The sequence below is a fragment of the Triturus cristatus genome, chromosome 4_2 (genome assembly GCF_964204655.1).
Source record: "Triturus cristatus chromosome 4_2, aTriCri1.1, whole genome shotgun sequence".
NCBI classification, from domain to species: domain Eukaryota; kingdom Metazoa; phylum Chordata; class Amphibia; order Caudata; family Salamandridae; genus Triturus; species Triturus cristatus.
Window position 1 is genome coordinate 65,224,256 of NC_140586.1, and position 21,673 is coordinate 65,245,928.

The 21,673-nt window shown below is 41.3% G+C and overlaps 1 protein-coding gene across 2 annotated transcripts in view; it reads left to right on the forward strand.

The window, feature by feature from the left end:
- Window positions 1-21,673, forward strand: part of LOC146832982 (complement C3-like) — a 1,287,425-nt gene that overhangs the window by 869,194 nt on the left and 396,558 nt on the right. For both annotated transcript variants that reach the window (XM_085600525.1, XM_085600526.1), the window contains exon 30: window positions 3,021-3,179. In XM_085600525.1, coding sequence (XP_085456651.1) covers window positions 3,021-3,179 — 159 coding nt within the window. The remainder of the gene's footprint in view (window positions 1-3,020; window positions 3,180-21,673) is intronic.

The following is a 21,673-nucleotide window of genomic DNA, read 5'->3' on the forward strand; positions in this document are numbered from 1 at the left end:
GGTATGTTGTAACTGCCGGAATGGAGGCTAGTTGACACACAGGGGTAGACCAGCACCCTATAAGTTGCCAAGACTCGTCATGCCTGATCAATGTTGCCAGCTGAATAAGCATAGAATTTGTCTAGTTGTGAATATTAGATGTATCCGATTTGTGCGAATAGCCGACTTTGCGCATAAATAAGATGGAAGTTGGCAAAGTTGGGGCTGTGAGGCAATGTGGATGACAAACTATGGGTCTTTTAAGCACTTTTTAGATTCCATACAACAGTAGGTGTATGCGCCTTGAAGAGGGACTCACGGTTGGAGTATCCCTCAAGTGACCAAGTGGAGAGCTGGTACGGGGGGCTTTGACTTCCACATGGTAATGAGTGCTTTTGGAAGGCGTAATGATGTGTGTTCCATTTAAAGATGGAGGTTTCTGGTTGAGTATCATGATTTCCTTTTCCTTTGCATTTGACAGTCATTGTGTATAACACTATAATTGTCCAGTAAGGTCATTGACGACCTCACTGCCCTGACAAAATTGCCAAGAAATTGAATAGGCAATGAAACATGTGGTCCCATCATCAAGTGGTCTGCACACAAGCAGGTTGTTTTTAATTTGAATAAGTGCACGCGTTGAAAATAAAATTGACATCGGAAATCGTGCATCTTGTTTCAATCTTAACCTCACGGGGTGGTACTTGTGGTATTTGTGATACATACACTACACTTCTCTTTCTTTAACCACTATTTGTTTTGGACACTATTTTCATTTCTTGAGGCAAGATGGCTACCAATGATGAGAAACGTGGGCATAGCTGGTGAGAACCAACCAGCCAGCTCCATTGGTGTTGCGCACGTGAGGTGCCATCTTGTCTTTTCACACTTTTTTGGTTTGTACACATGTATATGTTACTTGTGTTGATAATATTATCGGTGGAACGCTTCTGTAGAAACGGAGGGTGCGGATTTACAGTGACTGTCATTTGTAAGGGTTCAGGATCAAAAATTAGGCAATAAAGTGGGGGGGACATTACCTCAGTTGAAAGTGAGGATTGTTGATGGTAGAAAGAGTTACGAAACCGCCCCTTCCTCCACTTATATTTTTCCTCAATAGAAGGTGCCTTTGATGATCAGGTCTTATTGTTGTTATTGCTGTTTGAGTGGAGGGTGACCTGATCATTCTTTTTCCCTCTAAAGCTCCTTATTGTGCGATAATTTAGATTCCAGCCAGATTAGCAGTGGTCAGAAAGTGATATCCGCGTTACTTGAAGCTTTCCAACATAAGCGCCCTTGGGAATTGAAAAGCTTGTTTGCCTCCATGAAGGGCCCTGATCTTAGTCAAAAAGCAATCAAAAAATGGGAAAAATATGAAGGATTGAACTATCTAAAAAAATGTGGGATGAAGTTAATATACTAAATGTTAGCGCCTTGAGAGCAGCCAATTGGAGTCAAATGTTATTTTTTATTGAAAGTCTGTTATATAGAACCCCGCAATTTCTTGCACAAGGCAACCCCAGCTGGTTGGGTCATTGCTTTTGCTGTACCTTGTGGGGTGCTGCAAATTGGGTGCATGTAATTGGCCTGTGTCCTCCTATTCAGGAATTTTGGAATTAAATATTTAGGTATTTGGAGAATGAATGGCAAGTTAAACTAGCTCCCAGTACCTGGTGGAAAGTCTTGGTATATGATACCGCTCCTTGTCTAAGCATTAAACTGTTAAAATTATTATATGTAGCACAGTGGCTAGATCACTTTTACTTCAAAAGTGGCAGTCACAGCTCAATGGGAGAAAGGTTGTGAAAAATGAAGTATGTTAGAAATAACGAACAGCTATACGCAATGAGTAATGGGGGATTAAGAAATTCAATAAACTCTGGGATGGTTTATGGACGAAGCTGTAGGGTTGGTCTAGAAGACTGGATCATACATTATTGCTTCTTTGCACATTAAGGCAAACATGCATCAAACGTAAGTTTTGCGATTACCAAATAGCGATTTTTAAGAAATCACTATTTGGTAATCGCAAAATGCAATGCATCAAAACTGGGTGCAAATAGCGATTCTCTGATTGTGATTTCTTAAGAATCGCAATCGTAATTTGGGAATCACAATTGCGATTCTCCTATTACCATGACTAGAGAATCTAGATTTCATTAAAGACACGGAGGCTAACATTATGCATATTACTTTTAATGCGTCACCTTTGCTATTGCAACTCCATTCTTTCCTATGGGCCTCAAGGCCCATAGGTGAAAATGGTCATGCATTGCAAGTACCTAATAGGTAATCGCAAATTAGGTAATGTAGAGGCAAGGGTGCCCAGGGGCCTAAGGACCCCCTGAGGTGCCCCTAACACAAACATGTGCACATGTAAGGCACACACATGCCCTAGGGGCATGTGTGTGCCACATGGCACTTTGAAAAATGCAGTTTTGTGCATTTTTCAAAGTATACACATGGTTAACATCAACTTCAAATTGATGTTAATTGGTGTTTCCTAAATGAACAGTTCGCATTCAGAAAAGGCTTTTTGCGTGTGCATTGGGGAATCGCAAATTGCGAATCCAAAAACTTTCATGTATAGCAAAAGGTCATTTTGCGATCGCAAATGGACGATTTATGAGAATCGCACTGTTTGCTATTGCAAAATTGATTGATGCATGTGCCCCTAAGTACTCTACGCACTTTTGGAAGCTTAACTATAAAGGAAGCTGTCTAGACTTTCTCTTTGAATTTATTTTATGTGCAGTTTTATGTACCGTATTTTCTTTTTCCTTGAATGAATTTTGTCATGAAATGTGTTTTACAGATGTAGTTATTGCTGGTGTACAAATATTATGGATTGCTGTATGTTATCGCATTTCTTTGGATCTCAATAAAAATATTTTTAACAAAAAAAAATCCTATGGCTGATACAGAAATCTATACTGACATTGATTGAGGATCAGATTGCATACCAAAGACAATCAAATGAAATAAAAGACAAATCCACAATTATTGATGTGACATAATTTTTCTCTTTCATTCATATCCAGGCAACATTCATGATGCTCCAGTCTATGGCGCAGTACGTGATGGAAGCAGAAGAATATCAAGAGTTAGATTTAGAAGTTTCTATAAAGCTGCCTTACCAATCAAAAGCTATAAGGTACCACATCACTCATCATAACGCCATGGTGTCAAGGCTTGTACAGGTACTTTTCTAAAGAATCTGCTGGTCGATTTAGACGAGTTTTTTCAGTGTCTCTTATTTGCACTTCTTTCTGTTCTAAAAAAATGATCAAATGCTCTTCTTTGCGGTGACCTTTTGTCTTCCAGACAATATAATTTGTCCATCTTTAGCAACCATCAGTTAGGCTGCCTTTAGAGAAGGCAAAACCAATGTGTTCCAGACCCCATCTTCCTACATATGCAAACTTTGCAATCTCTTTACTTTGGAGATTATGGAGCTGAATATTTCTGTTCACCGTTTCTGGCCTGCAAAACTCGGAACCATTTCTCACTGAGTCTATTCCTCCAGGTACAAACCTGGAACATTATGCGCAGAGAAGCACCACAGGGCTGGAGAGAAAATTTCACACAACAGAGGATGTCAAATTAGTTGGCAACATTGTGCCCAATGTGATTTCCTAAGAGTGAGGCTATTGAACAAGAGATTCCAATTTGCCTGGGTCCTGTCATGAAGGAAGAATTGCCATTAATTGACGATGTGCTGATCTATAAAGATTGACTTTCTGGTTTAAAATCCAACAATTATAACTTTAGAGTTGCACCTGGCAATTGTGAGACGATGGGGAGTTTTCCAAAGCTTGATGATTTGTAATGGGGGAAGATTCATCAGCCAATATGACTTAGTGCCTGATTATGAGTTTGGCGGTCCATGGGACTGCGAAATTCATGGTGGAGTTGCAGTGGCAGTCAGAGACCGCCACACCAGCGGTCCAACAGCCATATTGGAAGTAAGGTGTTCAGACTTCCAGAGAACTGCCGCAACCGCCAGGCATCACCACCAAGCATATTATGAGTTTCCTCATGGCCCACCTTTTTAGGCAGTTAGCCCGTCATGAAAAGGATGGCGGTGAGGAAACTTACGGGGACCTACAGGGCCCCCTGATGCCTTGGTGCATGGGGGTGCAAGCAGGGTGGCACATGGGGTGCCCCCTGTCTTTCTGCACCCCCATTTTCTGCACAGCATAGGGTTTACAGTCCATGCCATGCTAACAACACGCTGTGGCTGTTCCATGGCACAGCCTTTCTAAGGCTCTCCTGTGAGCCTCTGAAAGGCAGCACCGTGGGCCAGACGCCGCAGGACCACCCGCCCAGATTACAATTTGGAATCGAGCAGGGGGGTCGGCGGTGGAGTTTGGCGATATAGGAGCAGGGCAGTTGCATGCTGCCCCACTCCCACACCGCCAAACTCATAATCAGGCCCTTAGGCTTTTTGAGCTTCAACTAGAAGACATAGGTATTCTTCCACAGGGTGCAAAATTAGCATTTTTTCGTGAAATTACACATTGTCAAAAATGCTTTTTGCTGCTATTTTGTGTATCATTTTTCTGCAAGGATGAACCTTCCACAAACAACTCATGCAGGGTACTGCAGGAGACTAGTGCGAGGTGAAGAAAATGAAACATTTTCTACTCGTACCAGTGTCCAGCAAGCAAAAATCACATGAAATGCTGCTTTATGCAAATGAGGGAACCTTGCAAATTTCTTGCAACACTAAATTCAGGAATTATGCAAAATTACATTGGTGTGCCAAAAAGATTTGCACAGGCCTAGTCTTTTTTTCACATATGTCATTCAGACACTGTTGCATTTGTATACAACGTTTCTTGCTATTTCACCCAGGAGGCTGCATATTGAGGGCCTCATTTACAATACACTGATACACAGCAGCGCAGCAAGCAAAAAGAAAAGGGCAAGAATGTGGGTATCTTCAAGATATGGCGAATTTTACACGTGGGCTGGTGGGAGGAACAGGTCCTCAAAGTGAAATACAGGGAAATATGGGAAGAGCGCATCACAGCACTTTATTGATGACATATTTTTTGTATGGAAAGGACCCGAAACACTGGTCAGAGAGTTTATCCATACACTTAACAATAACAAACTCAATCTCCAGTTCACGGCAGTGATTAGCAATAGGTCCATTGACTTTTTAGATGTACAAGTTTGTGTTGGTGAAGGCAGTATTGAAACTACATTGCACAGAAAGAGTACCGCTGGAAACTCAACGCTTCATGCATCAAGTTTCCATCCCTCACATTTTATAAAAAGTATCCCTTATGGGGAATTTTTGAGACTTCGCAGAATCTGTAGCACTGACTACTACTTTGAAAAATGCATTAAAGTGAGCAAGACCACATTCTTGGCAAGGGGATACAATAATCAAGTGATCGGCACAGCTTTGGCTAAAGTTTGCATTCAATCTAGAAATGATCTACTGACTTTCACCACTACTATTGGACACAAGAATAAGGGAAGTATAGCCTATGAGGACACTGACAATAATCCAATGAGATTTATAACAACATATAACAGTCAGCATAGGAAAATCAGGACTATCATTAATAAGCACTGGCCCATAATTCAAACAGACATGATACTCAGTCAGTTGTTTCCAGCTCCGCCAACCCTGACATTCAGAAAATCAAAATCTATGTATGATACCTTAGTCAGATCCAGCCCAGAGTTGACAGCTCCAACTAGCAAACCCAGTACCATGTGGCTTAAACCACAAAAAGGTTTTGTGAAATGCAGCACATGTAGAGCCTGCAGGTTTGGAATCAACACCTCCCAATACACTACTGTATTTGGTGCATCCAATAACCTAATCAAGGCCAGATATAATTGTCGTATGGAGTTTGCAGTTTATGTATTAAGCTGTACATGCAATCTGCAATACGTAGGGAGCACAAAGCTCCAGGTACATGTACGCATTCTACAACACCTTAGAGCGATAGTCAATTCTGACATGACGTATCCTGTGGCTAAACATTTCAAGGCAGTTCATATGAATAAATTGGAGGATCTCAAGTATTTTGTAATCTCTGCTGTTCCACTCATGAGAAGGGGGGGCAACAGGGAAAAAGTTCTTAGACAATTAGAATCCAAATATATTTCTTGCAATCTGAGAATGTATTTATTTATTTAATGGGTTATTGAATCTTGCAACTTCCCTGTTTAACTCTCTTATAATAATCAGGGTGATAAAGTTAACCCGGAATTTAAAATTTAAAATTATGATTTCTAATCACAATAAAAATAATTGTGATTATTTTAAGTCAACAGATCTGGGTTTGATCCATCACCGTTCTTTAGCCCACTCTACCACCCCAGTTCAGACATGGCCATATGCAAATCAGTCTGACCCTGTGCCTCATGGGAACAGTCCAGCCCGAACTGCCAAGCCATGCCTTCCCTGGACCGGAAACAAGCTTCCTAGGACCAGTTTCTGGCATTTCAGCCGTCTTCAGCCAGGCTTGCTTGAATCCAGTGACAAAGTGAGCAAGGGATTCACGTCTGAGCATACCCTGCCAAATTATGGCGAACAAAGAGGTACAAAAGGGGGTGGTGATGGATGGAACATCAGAACCAATCAAACACTCACACCCAGTCAACAGATCTGGGTTTGATCCATCACCGTTCTTTAGCCCACTCTGCCACCCCAGTTCAGACATGGCCATATGCAAATCAGTCTGACCCTGTGCCTCATGGGAACAGTCCAGCCCGAACTGCCAAGCCATGCCTTCCCTGGACCGGAAACAAGCTTCCTAGGACCGGTTTCTGGCATTTCAGCTGTCCTCAGCCAGGCTTGCTTGAATCCAGTGACAAAGTGAGCAAGGGACTCACGTCTGAGCATACCCTGCCAACTTATGGCGAACAAAGAGGTACAAAAGGGGGTGGTGATGGACGGAGCATCAGAACCAATCAAACACTCACACCCAGTCAACAGATCTGGGTTTGATCCATCACCGTTCTGTAGCCCACTCTGCCACCCCAGTTCTGACATGGCCATATGCAAATCAGTCTGACCCTGTGCCTCATGGGAACAGTCCAGCCCGAACTGCCAAGCCATGCCTTCCCTGGGCCGGAAACAAGCTTCCTAGGACCGGTTTCTGGCATTTCAGCCGTCTTCAGCCAGGCTTGCTTAAATCCAGTGACAAAGTGAAAGAGGTACAAAAGGGGGTGGTGATGGACGGAGCATCAGAACCAATCAAACACTCACACCCAGTCAACAGATCTGGGTTTGATCCATCACCGTTCTTTAGCCCACTCTGCCACCCCAGTTCAGATATGGCCATATGCAAATCAGTCTGACCCTGTGCCTCATGAGAACAGTCCAGCCCGAACTGCCAAGCCATGCCTTCCCTGGAACGGAAACAAGCTTCCTAGGACCGGTTTCTGGCATTTCAGCCGTCTTCAGCCAGGCTTGCTTGAATCCAGTGACAAAGTGAGCAAGGGACTCACGTCTGAGCATAGCCTGCCAACTTATGGCGAACAAAGAGGTACAAAAGGGGGTGGTGATGGACGGAGCATCAGAACCAATCAAACACTCACACCCAGTCAACAGATCTGGGTTTGATCCATCACCGTTCTTTAGCCCACTCTGCCACCCCAGTTCAGACATGGCCATATGCAAATCAGTCTGACCCTGTGCCTCATGGGAACAGTCCAGCCCGAACTGCCAAGCCATGCCTTCCCTGGACCGGAAACAAGCTTCCTAGGACCAGTTTCTGGCATTTCAGCCGTCTTCAGGCAGGCTTGCTTGAATCCAGTGACAAAGTGAGCAAGGGACTCACGTCTGAGCATACCCTGCCAACTTATGGCGAACAAAGAGGTACAAAACGGGGTGGTGATGGACGGAGCATCAGAACCAATCAAACACTCACACCCAGTCAACAGATCTGGGTTTGATCCATCACCGTTCTTTAGCCCACTCTGCCACCCCAGTTCAGACATGGCCATATGCAAATCAGTCTGACCCTGTGCCTCATGGGAACAGTCCAGCCCGAACTGCCAAGCCATGCCTTCCCTGGACCGGAAACAAGCTTCCTAGGACCAGTTTCTGGCATTTCAGCCGTCTTCAGCCAGGCTTGCTTGAATCCAGTGACAAAGTGAGCAAGAGATTCACGTCTGAGCATACCCTGCCAACTTATGGCGAACAAAGAGGTACAAAAGGGGGTGGTGATGGACGGAGCATCAGAACCAATCAAACACTCACACCCAGTCAACAGATCTAGGTTTGATCCATCACCGTTCTTTAGCCCACTCTGCCACCCCAGTTCAGACATGGCCATATGCAAATCAGTCTGACCCTGTGCCTCATGGGAACATAAGCTTTGTTCGCCATAAGTTGGCAGGGTATGCTCAGACGTGAGTCCCTTGCTCACTTTGCCACTGGATTCAAGCAAGCCTGGCTGAAGACGGCTGAAATGCCAGAAACCGGTCCTAGGAAGCTTGTTTCCGGTCCAGGGAAGGCATGGCTTGGCAGTTCGGGCTGGACTGTTCCCATGAGGCACAGGGTCAGACTGATTTGCATATGGCCATGTCTGAACTGGGGTGGCAGAGTGGGCTAAAGAAGGGTGATGGATCAAACCCAGATCTCTTGACTGGGTGTGAGTGTTTGATTGGTTCTGATGCTCCGTTCATCACCACCCCCTTTTGTACCGCTATATAAATCTTAATATCATGTCATTCAAGTACTTTAATTTCTTCCTGTGGCCTATGTTTAACTTATGTTATATGGCAAATGCCAAAATACACACCACAAAAGCTAATGCAATCTTAATAATTAAATTTATTGAATCACATAGTCCCAAGTGGGTAAATGTTATTGAAATATAATCGTCATAGTTGGATTACCTATGTCCATAAAGTCCATGCCTCTCTACTAAAGAATCTAACTAAGGAGAAAACGTTTAGTGTATATTTATCCAAAACTGATGCTATACATCAATAACACAAAAAACAAGGAAAAAAGCATACTCATGAGTAGTGTGTTAAGGATGGGGCCAGCCAACATAGAAAATTGTGCATTTCTTTGTCTATGTTGAACACACGAAGTCCTTTACTGTCTAATTCTAATATGTAGTTGGTTTCCAGTCTACGCAATTCTTTTTCTCTGTCTCCCCCTCTTTTTCACTCAGCGCCATGTGCTAAACAGCTATAGGTCAGATCAGTGGGGTCACTTTGATAAATATATTTTCAAAATGGCGAGCAACCAGACAGCTATCGTCCTTATTTGTGATGGCTCTTATATGTTGTAATATGCGTTTGTGGACTGGAAGCGTAGTGCTTCCCACATATTGTTTTGCACATGGGCATTCAAACACATACATAGCAAATGTGATTTTGCATGTTAGATCCCCTTTAATTTGGAGGCTTTTTTTTAAAAGGGGTCACAATTTTTATAACTATTCTTCTCATTCTTACATGCTTTGCATTTAGTGCATTTTAAAAAAACCTTCTTTGTGTGTTAGACATGTGGAACTTGATTGTTCTGGTTCAAAATCACTTTTCAACAGATGGTCTCTTATAGACGTTTATTTCCTAAACGTGAACTGAGGATAGCTTGTTACCATAGATCCAATGACAAGATTATTCCTTATAAAGTGCCAATGTTTTTGTATGGTTTTACATACTCATTGAGGTTCCATGTTGTATGGCGGTAATTAACCTATGAGTTTTTGATTTTAGTGCGAGTGGGATCAAACAGAGCTGTTTCTCTGTTCTGAGCTCGTGCTCTGACAAACGTTGAAAGTAACACCTCTTCCGAGTATCCCCTTCACTTAAAGTGACTAACTCTCTGTTTTTCAGTCAAATCATAGTCTGTTTCTCTACTACAGACCCTTCTTGTGCTATATCATTCCCCAAAGGGGAAACCCTTGATTAATGGAGTTGGATGAAAGCTTTTGGCATGCAACATATTATTGCCTGCCATGGGATTACGATATAATGTGGAATTACAGTTTTTCATTTCCCACTCGCACCAATACATCGAAAAATTCTATGGAACTATTACTCAATTTGCCTGTGAACTTCAGATTAAGCTGGTTATCATTTATGACATTCATGAAATGATTAGCCTCCTTTTCTGTGCCACTCCGGAGCACAAAGAGGTCATCAATATACCTCAACCATAATGCTATAAGTTCTGTCCAGCATTCTATCATATGGCCACCGAGCACCTGCTCCTCCCCTCAGTCCATATGCAAAATCATATAACTGAGGGCAAAGCAGGTGGCCATAGCCATCCCTCTCAATTGCTGACAAAGCTCCTCATTGTAAAGAAAAATGTTGTCATTTAAACACCAGTTCATCATTTCCAACAGCATTTTATTATGTTCTGTATAGTTAATAGGTCTCATTCTCGAATAATACTGAGTGGGCTTTAGTCCATCTTGATGACTGATGCTAGTATACAGAGTAGATACATCATCATCAGTCATCAGGAGTATGTTGTTTTCCCATATTACATCAAATATATATATTAAGTTCTAGTTAGATTTAGGCCTGGGCGTAGTTTGCGAAGTAGCACTTCGCGAAGCTACGCTAAGTGAAGTTCGCACTACGCGAGCTACGCGTAGCACTTCGCGAACTGCGTAGTACCTTGTTCGCACTGTGCCAGATGTCGTTTTCAATGATTGCACAGTGCGGACAAGCAACCGGCACTGTGCAATCATTGAAAATGGCATCTTGCACAGTGCGAGCTGTAGTTTTCTGCTGCTCGAGTAGATTTTTACTCGAGCTTCAGCTTTCTCAACGCGAACTGGTAGTTTCTCATCGCGAGCGGTCGCGAGCATACGCGACCACTCGCAATGAGAAACTTGACCTCCTCGCGTTGAGAATCTCGCCGGGAGGTTTATTTTCCATGCTCGCGATCGCCAACTTGAAGTTGCTGATCGCGAACAAGGAAAAAGTCTCGCCGGGATGTAATTTTGCTTGCTCGCGGTCGCCAACTTGACGTTGAGGACCGCGAGCAAGCAAAAATTGACCGCAGCACTACGCAACACTACGCTACGCGTGCTCGCACTGTGCTACGTGCAGTTCGCGTACTGCGAAGTAGCGCGAACTTCGCAAACTACGCGAGCGTAGCGTAGTGCTTTGCCCAGGCTTAGTATCTTTACAAGCATTAAATGAATCTTCATAGCTCGGAAAATCTCCAAGTAATTCCAGTTCTGAACGCCACGGTATGAACATTTGCAAAAGGGCTAAATAGTAAAATTCCCTTTTGTCAGCAGTGTCGCAAATCAGTTTCCTGTGATTAATTAAATTTCCTTTCCTTTGTTTCACCAGACATCCTTTGGAAACAATCACTGCATATTTTCCATCATTGATGTTCTCTGTAGTATTCCGTTTAAAAGTGTAGTTTTGCAGCACTTCATAGAGACACATGTTCTCAAGATGATGACTTCTGTTTGGGTAATATGTGTCCAACATATTCGTTTTCAAAATATCTGTACTTTCTGGTTCTTTTTCTGCTAAATATTCAATTTCTTAAACAGATTTCAGTACCCGATTTCGCATTGCTGCAAGACCTAGACTCTCCAAAATGATTCTTCTACTTTTGGAATATAGACTTGCAGATGATAACCGATCTGAGCATTCATATGCTCCAATTTCACAATGCGATAACATCTTCAAACTGAAACTGTATAATTTCTTACTTAGAGTCTTCGTGAGAAATCCCTTCCCACATTTCTTTCAATTCCGTCTTTTCTGATTTAGTAATGTAGGACGTTGCATATCGAGCAACAGCAATGGAAGTGTCCGCAACATACTGAATATCCATGTTAGCGTTCCACATGGATAAAATAACTGGATTGTAGTCATTTATGTATTTTGATTCTTCGCTTCTTCTTAAGTTGTAGGTATTTTTTGGAGACTTTCTTGTGATGGTATGTCGCATAGCTGACATAAAACTGTTCACTCTTCCTTTGGATAATACAGGACGTGGAAATCCAAAACGACATTTGGTGTAGAACTTATCCTTTGACTTGTACTTTTGTCAACAGTATTTTCCACACCTATGGCTTTGGAATCGTAAGACTTGTTGTTTTAAGTTTTTATCTTCTCTGCTATTGGGTACGGCACATGTGGCATAATCTTCAATGAAAGACAAAACAGTTTCATCTGAATCTGTTCCAAATTTCAGGGTGTCCTTGATCCATAACAACATATGTATATGAGGAGCACCTCTTGCTTGATACTCCTTTCTCCAAAAGAAATCCACAACTTCTCCAAGAGGAGGATTCTTTTTATTGCAGATGAAAGACATCATAGCTTCAAATCTATGATTGAAATATCTGCATACATTAACAGGATCCAAAGAGCACAATTCTCCAGGTCTCTTGTATTCAATATTTTTTATATTGGAATTTGCCTCTCGAAGAAATTCAAGTAAATCATCCCAAGCATACTCAGCACAGCTTAGTGTAATAAACCATGTAGGAGTTCCCAAGTTCTGTAGCATACATTTCAGTTCTCCATGACGACGGTACCAATATTCATTAGTCCCACGCTGACATGCCAATTAATCAACTGAGATTCTAAATGATCATCTCTCTGATGCACTTTATCCATACAATCCTTTGCAGTTACATTTTGCAGATGCATTCCAGTTTTTAAAATGTGATGTACTGCATATGAAAGTCCAGACAAGTCACTTTAAAACACAAGATGAAACATATAAGGGATACATTGTCGAAATCTTGGATCTTCTGCATATAATCTTGTTGGCCGATATTCAGATGCAGGAATCTGCACAGGACGTTCATCATATCGTCCACCTTTTCCTGTTGGAAACAACTTCGGGAAACAACGAGCTTCCAAGCTCTCTTCCCATACACTCATGGGACTTCCTCTTGCTTTTTTCATTTGGAACAACTCAATCGTATTCCCCATCACCTCTTTGGAATTAAGTGGATGTACACTGTAATGTTCATAAATTTCTTCACATCTGGACATGTCCACTTTTTCAATTTGTCCACTTAATGTTTCAGTATCTTCTGCTAAATCTATTTCTTCTTCTCCTACAAACACATTTCTATAGTACTCATTATTTTTTATCAGATACAATGATGCCTTTTGCACTTTTCTAACATCCACTAACTCTTGCCAGATTTTCTTATTCTTAGTAGGAACACCATTAACTAGAATGCCTAGTGGTTCGTTTTCTGCATGGTCTACACCAATCGTTTCAATGTTTTTCTTTAAATCTAACGGTAAATACACAACTCTTCCTTTAAATCCTCTTTGTAACTCTGATAGAGGTAATTTACTTGTTTTAGGCTCCATACGAACAATAGCCTGAAATGGGTGCACACATTTAATGAGAATAGACTCATACGTATTTAAATCTATCAGCTCTGGATGAATAGCAACCAACTCTAGATTATTATGAACAGCTCTAGCAGGCATTTTATTCTCATCTAATTTGTTATAACAATATTTGCAAATACGCTGCTCAAATCCCAAATCAAAACAATCCTCTACCAACAAATAAGTTGCAAATTCCTTCCACTTATCATTATCTTCTATTTCACTTTTTAAATACAGATTGACACCCCTAGTCTGATTTTTATAGTGACTTCGCCAACAACAAATACAAGAAACATTTGGTCTTTCACCTGCAATTACCTTAAACTTTGTGATTTCATCCTCAACATTTTTTGAAATCACGGGTTCTATATTCTCTTCAACATTTTGTTCTACTAATGTGTCAGTTTCTGCACTCTCTTGCTGAGGACCAAAGTAACAAAACTCAATATCATCACAAACCTTCTTCACATCTGATACTGACCCACGCAAAAGAGCACTGTTCAACTCATTTAACTTTAGTGCTGGACTTTTTGCATAATACAATCGTCTCACTAACTTCCGCATTTGAATATGATGTACTGCCAACATCCTGAAATGGTGAAAAACACTTAGACAAACTTTCCTAGAAAGACAAGCCAGAGAATGACCTTGCAAACCAGTATTTTTTCTCAATCTGCAAGGGTCTAGTCCTTGCGACACCTTAATCTTTTGTTTTACACTTTTTTTACTATATGCTCGTAAAAAATGACATAATTTATCAATAGATTCTTGTCGTACACTACAAATACTACTGAAATCCCAAGTGTACACAGGGTGTTTAGGACGTCTCCCTAGAACTTCATCAGATATCACTTCGTCTGCCTTTCTTTCAACCATTTTCTCTTTGTCAATTGGACAACCATCTCTAACCTCATAACCTCAACCACTGGTGTCAACTCCATACAATAATTTATTGCTCTGTAAACAACTCTCTTCATTAAAGAAAAGCTCTGAACTGGAACTGTGTTTCTATTCTCCCAAAAAAAGATCACAATTTATTTTTCTATTAATTACTCTTTTCTTCCTACTTTTGGCCTTCATTAAATGGATTGGTTTATTTAGTGATCGAATTCTGTTTAAAACTAAAATGAATAGTTTCCTTTTTACTTCAAAAGCCTTTTCAACAATGGTTTCAATATGCTTCTTATTTTTATGAAATAGAGCTCTCTTTTTATATTTCTTCACATCTTTCAGCAAATTATGTACTACTCTATTGTAAAATATTTTTTTGCGTATTTCCTTATACTGATTTTGCCTCCTTTTACCATACTTCGTCTCCTTTGACTGTCCATTTGCTTTTTTGCTTTTCCTACTATTTTGAATTTTTTTTCTAGTTGAAGCATTCTCAGAGGTTTCAGCATTCTGTGCATTCTGTTTGGTCCTACAAACATTTTTAATAAATTGCTTTGTGATCTTACCAGAAGATTTTTTCGTTTTAGCCACATTATGTTGTTCATTCCATACTTGTGGTTGATGTTTCTTCAAGAAATTCTCCTGTCTCTGTTCTTTTCTTTTTCTATTTTTTTTCTGGCATGATTTCTCTATTTTAATGGTAAAAAACAGTATCTGTAAAAAATAATCACAAATAAATGTATATTAATAACTTTAAAATTTATACTATTCTATTACTGTACAAACACATTTTATATAAATACTGACTAAGAAACTATAGCCCTGAAGCACAAGTGTGACGACGGTTAAAACACTACATGTACAGTGCATACTACTTTGAAGCAGTTCATGCCCTAAAGCCTGCCTCACTAAAACACTACATGCAAACTGACTGAATGATTACAGTACTATAAGTAGAGACACTGGGTGAGTGACAGGGTGTTTGCTAGAAGTATATGGATACTGACTGGGATATTGATGGTGTGAAAGACAAGTGTGTAGGTGATTAGAGACCTACATGCATAGTGGATACATGTTTGAATCCATCCATATGTTAAGGCCTGTCTCAGTCCAATAGTACTTGGATACTGACTGAATGTTTTGAGCATTGCAAGGAGAGTGCCAGGATGAATTTATAAATATTTGTATTTTGGTGCAGTAAATACATTAGTACATGGTGCTGAATAAGTCACTGGAGAAGTATAAGGGGAGTGACAGGGTGTTTGCGGGAACTGCATGAATACTGTCTGGGATATTAAAGGTGTGAAAGACAAGTGTGTAGGTGGCTAGAGACCTACATGCATAGTGGATAGACTTTTGAAACAATCCATAGAGTAACACTTGGATCACTGCAAAACTACCTGAGTACTGACTGAATTATTAGAGTAATACAAACAGAGTGACTGGGTGAATCTCTTTAAGTTTTTGGGTTTTGGTGTAGTGAATAGATTAGTACTTAGTGCCAAATGAGTCAGTGGAGGTGGACAATTGAAGTGACAGAGTGTTTATTGGAGTTTATAGATACTGACTAGGAAATTGAAGGTCTGAAAGACAATTGTGTTGGTACTTAGAGGCCTCCATGCATAGTGCAAACACGTTTGAATCAATCCATGTGCTAAGGCCTGCCTCACTCCATTAGTACTAAGGTACTGACTGAATGATTAGACTATTGCAAGAAGAGTGCCTGGGTGAATTTATAAGTGTTTCAGTTTTGGCGCAGTGAATGCATTACTACATGATGCTGAATAAGTCCCTGGAAGAGTGCAAGAGGAGTGACAGGGTGTTTGCTGGAAGTACATGCATACTGACTTGGGAATTCAAGCTGTTAAAGACAAGTGTATAGTAGGTTAGAAGCCTGCATGCATACTGGATAGACCTTTGAAGCAGTCCATGTGGTAATGCACAGTTCACTGCTTGAGTACCTGCGAACTGACTGAATCATTAAACTACTGCTAGGAGATTGCCAGGATGAAACTTTTAAGTTTTTCGGTTTTGGCGCAGTGAATAGATTAGAACATGGTACTGGATCAGTCACTGGAGGAGTGCAAGATGGGTGACAGGGTGTTTATTGAAGTATATAGATACTGACTAGTTAATTAAAGAAGTCAAAGACAATTGTGTAGATGACTAGAGGCCTGCATGCTAAGTAGATAGACGTTTAAACAGTCCATGAGCTAAGACCTCAGACACTGCATGATTACCTGGGTACTGACTGAATCATTACACTACTGCAAGGAGAGTGCCTGGATAAATCTTTTAAGTTTTTGAGTTTTGGCGCAGTGAATAGATTACATGCTGCTGAATGAGTCACTGGAGCTGTGCAAGGGCAGTGACAGGGTGTTTATTGGAGTAGATAGATACTGACTGGGCAATTGAAGGTGTGAAAGACAACTGTGTAAGTGATTTGAGGCAAGCATGCATAGTGGATAGACGTTTGAATTAGTCCATGTGCTAAGTCCGGGTTTACTACATAAGTACCTGGGTACTAACTAAATCATTAGAGTAATACAAGGAGAGTGCCTCGGTGAATTTATAAATGGTTGGGTTTTGGTGCAGTAAATGGATTGGTACATGGTGCTGAATGAGGCACTAGAGGAGTGCAAGGGGAGTGACAGGATGTTTGCTGGAAGTGTATGGATAATGACTGGGGAATCGCAGGTATAAAAGACAAGTGTGTAAAAGGTTATAGGACTACGTGCATAGTGGATAGGGGTTTGAAGCAGTCCATTTGCTAAGGCCTGGTCAATGAATGAGTACTTGGGTACTGACTGAATGATTAGAGTAATGTAAGGACACTGCCTGGGTGAATTTACAAGTGTTTGGGTTTTGGCGCAGTGAAAGGATTAGTACATGGTGCTGAATGGATCAGTAGAGTAGGACAAAGGCAGTGACAGGGTGTTTCCTGGAAGTGTATGGATATTGACTGGGGGATTGAAGGTGTGAAAGCCAAGTGTGTAGGTGGTTAGAGGACTACATGCATAGTAGATAGGCATTTGAAGCAGTCCATGTGCTTAGGCCTGGCTCAGTACATGAGTACTTGGTTACTGACTGATTGATTAGAGTACTGCAAGGAGAGTGCCTTGGTGAATATATAAGTGTTTGGGTTTTGGCGCAGTGAATGAATTAGTACATGGTTCTGAATGGGTCACTAGAGGAGTGTAAGTGGAGTGACAGGGTGTTTGCGGGAACTGTATGAATACTGACAGTGGTATTGAAGGTGTGAAAGACAAGTGTGGAGGTGGTTAAAAGACTGCATGCATAGTGGTTAGGCGTTTGAAGCAGTCCATGTGCTAAGACCTGGCTCAGTACATGAGTACTTGGGTACTGATTGAATGATTAGAGTACTGCAAGGAGAGTGCCTGGGTGAATTTATAAGTGGTTGGGTTTTGGCACAGTGAATGGATTAGAACATGGTGCTGAATGTGTCACCAGAGGAGTGCAAGGGGAGTGACAGGGTGTTTGCTGGATGTGTACGGATACTGACTGGGAATTTAAGGTGTGAAAGACAAGTAGGACTGCATGAATAGTGGATAGGGGTTGGAAGCAGTCCATGTGCTAAGGCCTGGCTCACTGCATGAGTACTTAAGTACTGACTAAATGATTAGAGTACTGCAAGGAGAGTGCCTGGGTGAATTTATAAGTGGTTGGGTTTTGGCGCAGTGAATGGATTAGTACATGGTGCTGAATGGGTCACTAGAGGAGTGCAAGGGGAGTGACAGGGTATTTGCTGCAAGTATATGGATACTGACTGGGGAATTGAAGGTGTGAAAGAGAACTGTGTAGATGGTTAGAGGACTGCATGCATAGTGGATAGGGGTTTGAATCAATGCATGTGCTAAGGCCTGCCTCACTCCGTTACTACTTGGATATTAACTGAATGTTTACAGTATTGCAAGGACAGTTCCTGGGTGAATACATAAGCAATGACTGGCTTCTAATTCTACCAAAACTTGAGAACAGGAAAGGTTTTTAAGCAGTTATGTGTATGCAAAGATATGAAGTACCCAAATGCTTCTCTCACAGTGGTTCCCAAATGCACACAGACTCACAGTGTGATTCTAGACAAGCAACACTATCCCTAGGAGTTTACCAAAACTCATTCACTACTGTGGAAGGGGTAAGGGGACTGCACACAATCTTCATATTTCAGTAATGCACTTTAGTGTCAAAGCCTGACTCATTTTATCAATGCATAAGCAAAGACTGGCTTCTAATGCTACTAAAACTTGACAACATGACAGGTTTTAAAACAGTTATCTGTCAGCAAATACACGATGTTACCAAATGCATCTCTCACAATCCTTACCCAAATGCACACAGACTCACAGTGTGATTCTAGACAAACAACACTATCCCTAGGAGTTTACCAAAACTCATTCACTACTCTGGAAGGGGTAAGGGGACTGCATACAATCTACATATTTCAGTACTGCACTTTAGTGTCAAAGCCTGACTCATTTTATGAATGCATAAGCAATGACTGGCTTCTAATGCTACTAAAACTTGACAATATGACAGGTTTTAAAACAGTTATCTGTCAGCAAATACACAATGTTACCAAATGCTTCTCTCGCAATGGTTGGCCAAATGCAAACAGACTCACAGTGTGATTCTAGACAACCAACACTATTCCTTGGACTTTACCAAAACTCATTCACTACTCTAGAAGGGGTAAGGGGACTGCACACAATCTACATATTTCAGTACTGTACTTTACTGTCAAAGCCTGACTCATTTTATCAATGCATAAGCAAAGACTGGCTTCTAATGCTACTAAAACTTGACAACATGACAGGTTTTGAAACAGTTATCTGCAAGCAAATACATGATGTTACCAAATTCTTCTCTCACAATGCTTACCCAAATACACGCAGACTCACAGTGTGATTGTAGACAGCCAACTATCCCTTGTACAAAATACATTTACTGGTCTACAAGATCTAAGGTGACTGCACACATTACAGAAAATGTTCTACTACACATTAGTACCAAAATGTTTCTCTCAAAATGATTCCTAAATGCACACAGACTCACTGTGTGATTCTAGACAAACAACACTATGTCTTGCACTATACCAAAACACATTTCTTAATCTACGAGTACTACATTTTAGTGTAGAAACATGACTCCTTTTACAAAATCATAAACAATGACTGGTTTCTAATTGTACGAAAATATAAAAACAGCACAGTTATCTATCAGCAAACACATGAAAAACACAAATGCTTATCACAGAATGGTTTCTACATGCACACACACTGTCAATAATATTGTAGACAAAAAAAAGTACTCCCTGCACTTTAGCAGGAGAAATACATTAGTTTGATTAAAATCAAAATAGACCACATACATCCCCTCACAATTAAATAACTCACCTTTCAAGTTTTTTTGTAGATTAAGAAGGATATCAGTCACACACCAGATTTTCTTATACAGAATCTCTGCACTGTGACCTGTCAGCAAAACCAAAGAATGGCAAAGTGTCCCTCTCATTTTGCACACATATACATGTAAACATCAAATCACATTCCTTCCCACATTAATTCAAAAGCTAACACACATTTCTATTGGTTAAACATTTCAACCCTTCCCAAATGACATAAATTTGAACCCTACCCCCAATCTGCCTTCTGTCTGTTACCATAGAAACAGGTCATGGAACACTGAACTGAGCACACAGGTCACAAGTTCAGCACACAATGTTGCTAATCAAAACAGCAAGTGTGTTTGACTTTTCAACATATCAGCTTATAATGTATAATGTTCCTTTCAATCAGTTTTTGTTAACCAATAAGAATCATGCGTTTAAAAAACAGAAACATGCACCCTACTTTTCAGTGTAGAAGGTTGTCAAACAACCAATGATTTCTTGTCTTTTTTCATAACTGCATCTTAGCCACCATTTTAGAAAAATCTTACTTTTCAAACTGCCATTTCATTTACAGAGACCATCTGAGTACATCCAGACCGCCCTTTAAGATGCTTAGAGTGTGAATTGTGGGACACAGCTATATTTTCTGGAGCCAAAAGTTTGCAGAAAACAAAGGCATTCACAAAGACCTAGGTTTGCCAAATGTAGACATTAAATTAATTGGACAGAAAGGGTTAAAGTGGCACCAATTGATGCCATTGGTAAAATCTTTTATGCATCTCCAACACCCTAACCTCATAACAGTGCACTGTGGTGGCATTGACCTAGGCACTTTGACTGGGGTAGGTCTGGAAATGTTTATGAAGGACACCTTTGCAGAATTGATTTAACTTTTTCCCAAAACTGCCTTTGTGTATTCTAACATATGCCAAAGGCAGAAATGGAACTGGTCCAATCATTTTTGTCCACAGATTGAGAAAGCTAGGAAACATGTGAATAAATCTGTTTCTGCTTTTCTCCGAGACTATAGAATGGGGTCCATTTACAATAACAATCTGCGCTTTCATATGCAAGAGATGTATAGGAGAGATGGAGTACACTTTACTGATGAAGGAAACAGAGTCTTCCTCAACAACTTTAGTCTCTGTATAGGTACTTACTTATAAGTACCAAAAACTCTCAATGAACACAACGGCTCTTTTTAGAGCCACTCAAGAACAAAACACTCAAGCTTGATGTTTATCTCCAAAAAATGTCTGTTTTTTTTCCTTGGAGTCGCGCACCCAATGCGTTAGGAACCGCGCACCCTACGCGAGAGAAATCCTGCACCCAACGCGTTAGGATGCGCGACTCCTACTTTTACCGTAAAAAACAAAATAGCCCCTATCACTAATTTTAATTATCCCCGGGGACCCCATCCCCCGGGGTTTTTTAAAAAAACGTTGGGGACCGCGGGGGGAGCCCCAACACCCCCATGGTCCCAGCCGGCTCCCCGCGTCCTTCGGGAGCCGGCATTGCTTTTCCACATGGGGAGCTGCTGACATGCAGCTCCCCGTGTGGAAAAGCAATATGGTTTGGATTTTGAAAGAGAGAGCAGGTTTCCCTGCTCTCTCTTTCAAAATCCAAACGAAGTTTGCTATGGGAGGGCGGGAGACTCCCGCCCTCCCATAGCAAACAACAGTGTCCTGGGGGTGGGCACCCCAGGACACTGTAGGAGCTGGCCCTGGGGGGTGGCGGTCCCCAGGGCCCTCGAGGGCTCCAGGAGGTGTGCCACACAGCCCCCCTCCCTCAAAACAATAAAGCCCCGGGGGTGGTGGTCCCCAGGGCTTGGGGGGGCCGTTTAGCCCCCCTGTCTATTTACTAGCCCTGGGGGGTAGCGGTCCCCGGGGTTGGGGGCCCCCCTGGGCCCCCTATTAATTTTTATAGATTTGGCCCCTGGGATTTGGCCCCCCCGGGGACTAATTATTAAGGAAGCGCGGAAGCCCGCGCTTCGAGGTTTTTTTGTTTTTTCTGCTGGATCCGCGCACATTGCGAGCATTTTGCCGTATTTTTTTTTTTAAA